Source organism: Sminthopsis crassicaudata, chromosome 5 (genome assembly GCF_048593235.1).
Source record: "Sminthopsis crassicaudata isolate SCR6 chromosome 5, ASM4859323v1, whole genome shotgun sequence".
Classification (NCBI taxonomy): domain Eukaryota; kingdom Metazoa; phylum Chordata; class Mammalia; order Dasyuromorphia; family Dasyuridae; genus Sminthopsis; species Sminthopsis crassicaudata.
The window spans coordinates 209,489,032-209,501,124 of NC_133621.1; the positions used below are offsets into that span (position 1 = coordinate 209,489,032).

A 12,093-nucleotide genomic window follows, 5' to 3' on the forward strand; every position below is an offset into this window, starting at 1 on the left:
GCCTTTTATAAAAGAGCAACCAGTTAATTTTTTTAAAGCATTCTGGGGTATTTCATGAAGCAAACAATAGGATTATAGAAACTGATTTTGAACATTGACAGGAAAATGTTAACTGAGCCAAATTTAAACAGAAGCATTACTGTATCTTCATGAATATATACATTCCCCCAATGGATCCTTGCCTTCTCAATGAAAAGCTATTTTGGGAACAAACCCCATGACCATATTGTTAAAATCACTAACTCATTTCTGGACTCATCCATCTGATGTGCCAAAGTGAACTTTAAAATTCCTAGGAGTTAAAAAAAAAAAAAAATCACTACTAGATCATGTTAAAACAATTTAGCTTCTTAGGCGAGGAGATTAAATAACTAAGCAATCTGGCACACCCCCAGTGTTACTTTAGAGTACTTAAGCCAAGGACAAGTATAGCTAGTTCACTCTAAGATAATTTAAATTTAGAAATCTAAGCCATCTGAGTAGGCTTGAAAATTCATTTAAGGTGGGTGGATTCTCCAAATTAAAAACTCAACGGAGTACTAGAATGGTTTGAAATCTGGGAATCTCTACAGGAACTGGTGTTTAAGCCAATTCAAGTCATCTCACAATCACTGAGCCATGTCCAAAGTAGAGTTGTAACACTGACCAAGCACCTTGCTAAAGCTAAGTTTTATTTATGACACTTTATTTCATTTGAGCCTCACAACAATCCTATGAGGTAGACGCTGTTGTTATTCCCATCTTACAGATGAGGAAACTGAAGTAAACCAGGGTTACACAGCTCGTATATGTCTTAAGGCAAATTTGAATCAGGTCTTCCTGCCTCTCCTCCCCAACTTCACTTAGCTGGCCATACAACCAATTCAAGTCAGACTCACTTTCAAATCATCGAGATATATACCCCTTCTTCCCTAATTTGGTGTGAGGATTAAGCAAGATAACACAGGAAATGCTTTGCAAATCTTAAAAGTATAAAAGTATAAGTAACATGAATACATGACATTTATATAACAAATATATTTCTATTTTATAATTTATTATATTCAATTAAACATTAACATTAGGGATCACTTAGTTCATCCATCCTCTCCCTTTTTTAATTGATTACATTAAATGTTAAATTTTATTATACAATATATAAAAGCTGTTAATTTGGTTTTTATGTAAATATCAATATAAATGCTATTAATAATTTCAAAATATACCACAGCATTCCAGTGATCAGATCCATGTCTCTTCTGCAAATAAAAAGCACAATAAGAAGCTATCAGTAATGGTTTTTCATAATCTCTGGAACACTTAGGCCAAGTAATTTATTTTCTATTAAAGACCATATTTTATTCAAACTAGAAATACAGTAATGTAACAAAAGTGAAATGGAAAGAACTTAACTTCAATGGACCTCAACAACTCATTCAAGCCTTGCCATCCAGTGTAATTTGTCTGTTTTCTTCTATAACTTTACCATGGTAGACTGGGGCATTTAACAATCTGATGGACCTGCCTTTTTTTCTCAACATTACAAGGGTATCAGTGAAATCCTCTTTACCAGTCATTCCTCATTCTTGCCATTTAACCACAGCCCATCTTTTCTTTCACTAAGTGCCTTTGATGGTGCCTTTCATCCCTACTCTAATGAGTTTGTCATTGGTTACAGGTTGCAGCCTGCTCACATCAAACCCTGTTGACCTACATGCAATACACTTAATTTGTTCTTTGGAGAATACTGTAATTCCAGGTCTTGGATCTTAGTACCATATAGCAACTCTGATAGAAGTTAGCACTGGAAAGATGGACTTCTACTTCCAGGGGAAGTTTGAGATCAGTTTTGGAATTTCCCAAAGGCAAAATTTAATTTACCCTCCCTATCTTGTTTAACTACAAATCTACCATCCTATGAACAAAATATTAAGGTAGAAAGGACTTAATACTTTCCCCTGGCCTAAGGCAAAACTATATCAAGACTATATCCAAGCCATTCCAAAGACAAACTGTAATTTTTTAAAATATAAGTTTACTCAGAAATTTTTAGAAAATAATTGGTAGATACTAATTGAAATCATTAATAGCTTCAGCAAAGTTGTGGGCTACAAAATAAACCCACGGGAATACCAATGTGTAGGAGAGGCAATAGAATTAGAAATATGGGACAAAATAATTACAAAATATGTAAAAATATTTGGGAGCCAATCTACCAACGTGTAGATACAAATAGAAAGCTCTCCTTAAAGAAATAAAGTAAACCTTAACTAGTACAGCCTGACGGATATCCAATGCTCATGGCTGGGTCTTGCCATTTAATTAAAAAAAAAAAAGTGAAAATACTACTCAAGCAAATTTATAAATTTAATGCTCTGCCAAACTACCAAAGAAGTACACTTTTTTGAAGCTAGACAAAATAAAAGTCATTTGGAAAAACCAAAACTCCAGAATACCAAGATAGTGGGGGGAAGGGAGGAAAAGTAGTAAAAAAAGAATTAGCATTGGTTGGTAGACTTTAAATTGTATTATAAAATAATGATCATTAAAGCCATTTTGTACTGTTTTAAAAAAAACAGCAAAGTAGTTCAAAAAAGAACAGCTTAGACAAAGAAGAATCAAACAACTGAATGCAATAATGAAATGTACAATAACCTGGGGAAAACTTCCTATCTGAGGAAAAACTGCAAGGAAAAATGGAAAGCAGTCTGGAAGAAATTAAGCTTAGACCATCATCTTACATCATATTAAACAATAAATTCAAAATGGATTAAACCTAAATATTAAATAAAGATCATAAGAAAATTAGAAGAGAAGCACAGATAAGGATCAGGGGTAAATTCTTAACCAAATAAGGATGGAGACAATTACAAAATAAATAGCTAATTCTGATGAAATTAAATATAAAAGCTTTTGCATAAAACTGAATTGTCTAGGATAAGAAAGAAAGTGATTGAATTACTAAGGAAAAAATAATCTTTGTATGTTTGTAGTATTATCTACATTTTAGTATATTTTTATTTATTTTGTTAAACATTTCTCAATTACATTTTAATCTGGTATGGGCAGCACTTGGGAGTGTTAAAGGCCACAAACATGTTTGACACTATACAGGATACAAAGGAATAATCTGATGTGGTACTCTGCACTGTCCTCAAGAAACTTAAGTCTTACTTAGACTAGTTTTGCATATGTGAAACATTAGAGAATAAGAAATATATAGGTAAAAGAAGAAAAATAAAGACATATACATTTTTTTTTAAAAGAGACCAAGAAACTCTATAAGCATGTGCTAAATCACATGAGGTTGGTAATAAACAGATTTGTACAACATAGACATTAAGGTAAATTTTTGTGAGGAGGCCAGCCTTGATCTGAAAAGATTAATCTTTAGAAGAGTTACAGCAAATAAGATAAGAAGCAAATAAGTGAAGAAAAAGAAGCTAAATTCTTCCCCAGAAATGAGATCTCCCTCATAGATGAATACTTAGTAAATACAAAGTCACCTTTTTAAGGAAGTAATGTGACCCAGGCTGATCTTGATATCCATTTATGACAAACATTCAGAGTACTCTATCTCAGAGAAATGGAGATTATTGGTTTACTAATTCTTAAATTCCTGGCATCTTATTAGTCATACTGGTATTCTAAAGAAACATTACAATTTCAATATTACCCAGATATTGGGCTAGGAATTGGAAAGATTCAGAGATAAATAAGCAATAATCTTCAACCCTGAGGATGGCCCAGTTAGGGTAACAAGATAGGAACACAAAATGGGATATAATCAAGATTAGATTATGATAGGTGAATGTCCAAAGTGATATCAAATAAGGTCTTTCTCCTGCCTTGGGAAGAGATGAGGGAGATTTTAAAAGGAGATTTTAAAAGGCTAAATGAAAGAGGAAATATTTCAGCAAAACCTCCTAGGATTGTCAACAAGTCTAGTCCGAGCAAGGTGCAAAGAGCTTCCAAAGATTGCCTGAGAAAAGAGTCATAGAGGAGAATTCATAGGAGGAGGAAGGGGAAGAGTAAATTTCAACAAAATATTCAGTTAGTTCATCCAACAATTAGTTGGATCCACAGTGAGAAGTTTGGTTTTGAAAGCTTTTCGCTAACCCAGCTTCCTCAATCCCCCATCCCCATTCCACCTTTCTTAGACCTAATTCCCCAACAAACCCTCCATGATCTAGCCTTTTGGCTGCTCCATGACTAAGACACTCCATCTCTCAGCTTTGGGCATTTTCTCTGGCTCTCTCCCACGGCTGCCGTTACATTTTAATTTGATTCAGGCAGATTGGGGAATGTTACAGGCCGTAAGCACATCTGGCACCTTTCCCATAAGGGATACAAAGGAATAATTTGTTATGATGCCCTTCCCGGTCCTAAAGAAACTTTGTCTTACTGGGGAGTTAAGTTTTGCACTCTCCAGAACTAGGGGATCATTATACACTTCAACAATGATACTGTATGAGGATGTATTCTGATGGAAGTGGATATCTTCAACACAGAGAAGAGCTAATCCAATTCCAATTGATCAATGATGGACAGAATCAGCTACATCCAGAGAAGGAACACTGGGAAATGAGCGTAAACTGTGAGCGTTGTTTTTTTGTTTTTGTTTTTGTTTTGTTTTTCTTCCCAGATTATTTTTACCTTCCGAATACAATCCTTCCTTTGCAACAACAACAACAACAAAATTCCGTTCTGCACATATATATTGTACTTAAGATATACTATAAGATATTTAATATGTATGGAAATGCCCGCCATCCAGGGGAGGGGGTGGAAGGAAGGAAGGGAAAAACTCGGAACAGAAGGGAGTACAAGGGATAATGTTGTAAAAAAAAAAAAAAAAAAAACCTATGCATATGTACTGCTAAAGAAAATGTTATAATTATATAATTATAAAAATTATTTTTTAAAAATGCTTAATAAAAAATAAATTTAAAAAAAAGAAGAAAAAAAAAAGTTTTGCGCTATCTCTCTCTCCTATGTTCCAACTACTGACCTCCCTGGTTTCCAAATCCCACCTTCTACAGATTGTTGATCCTTCATCCTCAAAAAGGCCCATGATATCAGGGAGTGGAAGCCATGACATGCAAGTTAATTTCACTGAAGTGAGGGAGGGATGGGCAAGGTCACCTGTCTCACTTTTCCCTCCAGAGCCATCTGGGTCCAGTGGCCAGATATGGACCAGGACAACTGAAGATGGCCTCAGATGCAATGGGAGACTTTGACCTTTTTAAGCTAAGATCTTCCTTCCCCCATCCCTCTAAATTCCAATTATCTACTTTATGTTAATTATTTCCCATATTTTCAGGAGATTTCTGGCTTTGTAAATATTTGTTTGCTCAAGGTCATCCCCCATAAGATTAAGCTCCTTAAGAGCAAGAATTGTTTTTTGCCTCTTTTCACATCCAAATCACCTAGCACAGTGTCAAACACATAGTAAGCATTTAATAAATAAAAATAGCATCATCAAATTGAATGTCAGCTAAAATATTCTGACACTATTTTAACAAGCAATGAATCTCTTCTGAACTGCAACCCATAAATACCCAACTGTCTACCAGGACTCCAATTCAGGACCTGTATCAAAAGAAGTTTATAATTTTTTTTTTGCCTGTTATTATTATTATTTTTTCTGTTAAACTTCCAGTCACACCATGTTCTCCCATGTTTAAATCTTGGGCTTACTTTTCCAGAGCCATGACAGAGTAGAAAGAGAACTAAATTTGAAATAAAGAGTATCCTCCCCTCCTTTCAATCTCGAGTTTGCTACATAATCATCATTCAAGTTACTTTACCTTTGTGAGTTTTTCCATCTTAAAATCTATAGGTTAGATTAAATGATCTCCCCTCTTTCCCCAAGTCTAAATTCTATACCACTAAGTTCCTTCCCTTTCTCTCATTTCTTTCAAATCCAATCTAAAAGGACCAATTGTCCTGTCAATTTGACTCTATCATCTCTAGAATCCATTCCCTCTTCCCAGTGCTAAATCAATACACATTTATTAAATACCTACTAGGTGCCAAGTAGTAGGTTAGGCATTAGGCTACATCTCGGCAATAAAGGGTTTTAGTGCCACCTTATTAGATTATGGCAATAAGCTATAAAGAGCAGGCTACAAAGGAAAAAAGGAATAGTTAAGTGGTGCAAAGGATTGAGTGTGGGATCTGGGGTGAGGAAGACATCTATAAATTCAATCTGGCCTCAGGCACTTACTAAGTGATCCTGACTAAGTCACTTAAACCTATTTGCCAGTTTCTTATCTATAAAATGAAGAGAAAGGAGAATGAAATGATTCTAGCATCTTTGCCAAGAAAACTCCAAAAGATGTCATGAAGAGTTGGACAGGACGGAAAACAACTCAACAATAACAGTAAAATTATTATTGTTTTTATACTACCTCTATGGCTGTGAGCAAGCTATTTAACTTCTTCCAGCCCCAATATTTATTCTCGCCTCTAAACTAACTAAAGGAGCTGGATTAGATGAGCCCTAAATTCTAAACTCTTGGGCTCTGACTATCATTAACTATCACTATCATTAAGTTCTTAATGAGCAAGCCAGTTCCCATAAGCCAGGCCCTCAGGAAAAAGCAACTCTGGAGGGGACTCTAAGGAAAACAGTAACACAACTGGAATGTCTACATGGAGCCTACAGTTTCAGGAATTAATCTGAATAATTTATAATTAATACATAAAACTATATTATTGTTCTATTATAAGAGTTACATATTAGTATTATAATACATTATAATATAAAATATTAATATACAATTATTATTGTAGTACATTATAATATAAAACATTAATATATAATTAACATATAACTTAATCTGAGTAAAAGGCCCTAAGGAAAGAATAGAAAGATCAATGAGTTGAGTCAAAAGGGGAAAAAAAGAAAGCAATGAAACAAAAAAAGAAATTTCTATGGCACAGTATATTTCTTTTGTCTAAATATTTGTATTTAAGTACTGGATACTCTCAGGTCAAATTCTTTTTCCCAAATCAAAAAACCCTTTTCCTTTTAAAAAGTTAGTTGAATACTTGTGATAGATACCTGATGGTAAACTCTGTAGAACTCTTGAGATAAGAACAATGGCAGCATAGAGAGAAGCAGGACAAGTCTCCCAGGGGCTATTGATCAGTTATTTTGCTCTTCTTTGCTATAGCAGTCAATGGGATGTCATTTAATGATGACAGGAAGAGGGAGAAGGATCACTAACTCCCTTCTACAAGAGCCTTAGAAGAAACATCTAATTTTCAGGCATTTTTCATGCACTATGGCCAGATTAGAAGCATTGTGTCCACTTGATGAGACTACTGTGTTTCTCGTTTAATAAATTTCTTCAATACATCCAATTCCCCATTTGAAATCCCAATAAACAAAAGGGGAACAAACAATATGGCACACAGCTGTGTGGCCACATAAAGAAATACCCCTTTTAGGAATAAATATTAACATTCTAACTGGAATGGTAGCCAAAGGCAACAATGGCTTAGAATACAAGCTCATTTGTGAAACTTTATAGAGGAGGAGTAAGAAAAAAAGAATGGGAGATTAGTTTGTCTAAAAGCAATTATGGAAAAACAAAACCACATCAGCAGTTAAAAGTGAAGGGATAATAAAGACTGTTAAAATGGAACAGATCTGTCAAATTTTTATCCTGACTCATTTTCATCTTTAAGAACACCTCACCTATTAGTGCCTTACATAAAGCAGACAACTAGTATTAAAAAAAAAAAAAAAAAAAAAAAGATTGTAAATAATGATTGTAATGATGATAAGAGTAACATCGCTACATCTAACTTAGAATGCATCAAGGTAGGATGTTGAGGATAGTTATCACCATATAAATTCTAATTCCCTTAAAAAGATTTTAACTTTATTTTCATTCTTTATTATTCCAAATAATTCCAAAGTATTGTTACCATCAATTCTCATCTATAAAATGAAGAGAGAAGGGAACACGTTTATTAGGCACCTACTAAGTGTCAGCAATAATCAAAAGTATTTGGTTAAAAAAAAATTTAGAAAAGTTGATCAGTGAAAAAGATCAGGTACAAAACATCACTCTCCTGGTGTTATTGGTTCTCTTTGAGAATGAAGGTTGAATAACAATTATTCCAAATACGTTGTTTCATCCTAAATTTCAGAAAAAAAAAAAAAAAGTTAAAAAAAATTTCATTAGTATATTTTGTTACTCAGTGTTTAGTTGCTTTTCAGTTATGTGTAACTCTTCATGACTCTTTTTGGGGTTTCCTTGGCAAAAACACAGGAATGGTTTGCCATTTCCTTCAACTCATTTTGCAAATGGGCAAATTAAGGCAGAGAGGGTTAAATGACTTGAGATTCTGAGATCTCCGGTCTTCCAAAATCCAGGCCCATGCAATCCAACCACAGTACTACCTTGTTGGGTCAGAAGTATGACTCCCTCTGCCAAGTTCCTACTTTGGATCATGGAGATGAGCCTGGACCCTAAAAGAATATCCACCAGTGGAACCAAAAGCTTTCTAGGCACATTTATCATGCTTGAAAGATTTTACAAATAGTCCCAATAACTAACTAGGGTTTCCTTTCCTAAAACCAGATTAAGACTCATACTCTCTCCTACTGCCCAAGGCAACCCATAAAACAAAGAAAAACACAAAATGGCTCTTAGTTCTGTTCCACTTCTAGACAAGTCAATCAACTGTGTTTTGTGTTTATCTTTTGATCTGATTCAATGCAGTAGGAAGTGTACCCCAGCCCTAGAACAATGACCCCCAACCTAGACCAATGAATAGCTCCCCATGAAAAGTTAAGTACACCTGTATGAATTGTGATCATATCAAAGTACCTGTATTAGTGAGATCATAGATCTACTGAAATAGTAAAACTTTGACTGATGTACACTTTACTTTCTAAACCCCTAAATCAGGCCTTCTTAAACTTTTTCCACTCACAAATTCTTTTTGCCCAAGAAATTTTTATGTGTGCTCAGGGGTACAGTTATATAAATCAAGTATGCAAATCAAGAATTTACTGATAATAAATCATAATTTTGTAACCTCCTTCAGTTACAAGACCCCATATCCCTAAACGGTTTTTGGGAAACATGTCACACATGCCTGAAACTATCACAAGGCTAACTTCTTAAAAAGATTTTCACAGTAAATGTGTTTGTACCCGTTAAAGCCATAGGAAGTTTAAAAAAAAAAAAAATCTTTCCTAAAGCCATGAGAATACTTCAAATGCCATTTTATTTTAAATTGGGCAAGTTTTTTGAAAAAGAAAAGAAAAATCAAACCAAGTTGTGATGTCAGAATATAAATAGATTTGAAATAAGGGGCTAAGATGGAAGTACCAACTTATTCCAATATCTGATTCTCATGGCAAATTTTCAACGAAAGACAATTTGATTTTGTTGCATTATCTTGTATGAAGAAAGTTACCTTTGTAGGTATAGTACGAGAGGCTCTGATTTCACCGATCCCCCATTGGGATTATGAATTAATCCCGTAGAATTTTAGGAGGCTAATTAGAAAACTGACTAGAATTTTACAAAATTCATAGAAGAGGAAAAAATGCAATTACTCACTCCTACTGACCTACCTCATTGTTTATTAGGAATTAGAAAAGTGTTTTTTTTTTTTTTTTTTCATAGTAATTCATTTCTAATGTGATAATTGGAAGGGTAACAACTCAAGTCTTCCCATTTCAAGTTGTGAAAAGTCATCTTGCAACACATTATCCAACAGTGGTTTCCCAAATGGGGCCATTGCCTCAGGGGGGAAGGGACGCCGAATGATTTTAAAGGGTCCAGCACTGAAGCAGCCCCCCCCAAGGTTATGTGATCAAAGGATAGGAAAATGGGTCACAACCTCAACCCAATACTTCTCCCACTGCCAACTGTGAGCTTCTGAGTTATATTCTCCAATATAACTAACTTCCCCTTTCATCCTTCATGCCCCATCTGTTGTGCACTAACTCACTCAAAGCTTACTTCACATCAAGTCTTATGTTGAACATAGAATTTTAGTCTTCTGATGCTGTTTCTCCTTTGTTTTCATGGCCACAGGGTAAAACTCTCATCCTGACTGATTACTTTGTTCCATATTGGTCATGTAAATTTTCCCAAGGTTTTTCTGAATTATTCTTATTTATCATTTTTATGGTACAATAATTTTCATAATGAATAAGCACTCATTAAATACCTAATATGTTATCTGTAAAAAATATTATATACACATGTATACATGAATATAGTTTATGTAAAGGGCATTATATATACTATACATATAAATATATTTTATTTTATATACATGTGTATATGATATACAAATATGTAAATATGTATTATATGCATATTTTATATATTAAAAGCATTATAATGTATACATGTAAATATTTTTATATTAACTGCCTTTAGTACATGTGTGTGTATTATATGCATATATGGTGATATACAAATATGTATTATGTATACACGAAGACATGATATTTATATATTAAAAGCATTATAATATGTACATGTAAATATATTTTATATTAAATGCATTACATGTACATGTGTATTAGGTGTATTTGGTACATATGTATTATGAGATGTGTAAACATAGACATGCATTTTTATATATTAAAGCATTAAAGTGTATATTTTATATCACATGCACTGTATGTACTGTGCATTTATTACATATGTGATATACAAATATGTGAATTGTATTATGACACATGTACACAGAGACATGCATGTTTTATATATTAAAAGCATTATAATGGATACATATAAATATATTTTAGATGTATGGCATAGATATTTTAAAACATTGTATACCCATGCATGTATTACATATATGTACAATATTGTTATTGTTGCATGTTCTTTTTCAAAGACCAATAATATCACAGGATGATGTCTTGACTTGTGAGAACTAAGATTTAGGAAAGGCAGAGTTGCCCAAATGTCAGCCTCATTCTCTCTTCCAGTCAATGAAAGCCAGTGAAAAGAGAAAAGTCAGGATGACTGGGGATGATGGCCCAGGGTACAGTGGATGACCTTAGCATCTTCAATGTCTGCCCAAACTTTTTAAGTGCTCCAAATTTATTCACTGGTCCAACTTCATACTAGCTTACCTATTTTGCCATGGGATCTCCAATAGTTAACATTTTTATCATCTTCAATCATCTTAGTCAATCTGAAAGGCTAGATGTAAAACCTTAGTTATTTTAATTTGTTTCTCTTATTCTTGGTGATTTCGAATATTCTTTTCAAAGCCTGTTGACAGATAACATTTCCCTTGACAATTTATATACTGGGGAATGGTTCTGGCTTGTTATCCATATCAATTCCTTGAAAATTTAAGTATAGGATTGTTATTGCTGCAAAAATTCTCCCACCCCCCATTCCCCCACTCCCACCCCCATTAACTTTCATGGCCTTCCTTACTTGGTGAACAACCAGTCAGGTTTATGTTTGGATTACCCAAGATCCTTCACATGTTATACTGAGGCTCCTGAAATAGCACTTTAGCAGAGGCTTTGTTTTCATATGCCCAGGAAATAAAAAACTGAGATACATTTAGAAAATGATTTTCACAACCCTATATTTAAAAACAACTGTAAGTAATTATTTTCACTTTAACACTTCAATGGTAAACTATCATTATTATTAATCACAATTATTTCCTTAAGGTCTGGCTTGCTAAATCTATTCTTCTGAATCTATGGTTCACAAATCCACTCATTATTTCCTTTTGCATAACATCTGGAAAAAGACCAAAAGTGATGCATGAATAACCACTAAATGACCCTTAGCTGACTGCATCAGGAGGGAAAAGATCACAGTTAAAAGTGCACAAAAGACGAATTAGTTTGACAATATTCTAAGAAATAATAAGCCTTATTCTTTTCATATAGTACAGGGATTAAGAGACAGTTGGTGGGGCTCAAGGGATGCCTTCTATTGTAAGGGCTCATCTGGTAGAGGGAATTGGACAAGTAAAGAAAAAAAGCTTCCCTCCCCCCCTTCAACCAGCACCCCACACATTTACTGATCCCAGCTAGGTCAGTCAATAAGCATTTATTAAATACCTACTATTTGCCAGTCATTTAGTGTAGTG

General features: G+C 34.0%; 1 protein-coding gene across 5 annotated transcripts in view; it reads right to left on the reverse strand.

Annotated features, from left to right (window-relative positions):
- RASSF3 (Ras association domain family member 3) overlaps window positions 1–12,093 on the reverse strand; it is a 90,384-nt gene that overhangs the window by 70,832 nt on the left and 7,459 nt on the right. The window contains exons 1-2 of one of the 5 annotated variants that reach the window (XM_074269737.1): window positions 7,049–7,431; window positions 1,206–1,238 (exon numbers count right to left, since the gene is read on the reverse strand). The exons of 3 other annotated variants lie outside the window; for them this stretch is intronic. In XM_074269737.1, the coding sequence (XP_074125838.1) occupies window positions 1,206–1,238; window positions 7,049–7,096 (81 nt within the window). In that variant the 5' untranslated portion in view covers window positions 7,097–7,431. Of the gene's footprint in view, window positions 1–1,205; window positions 1,239–7,048; window positions 7,443–12,093 lie in introns of those variants that run through there. One more of the 5 variants, XM_074269738.1, reaches the window with a different exon arrangement.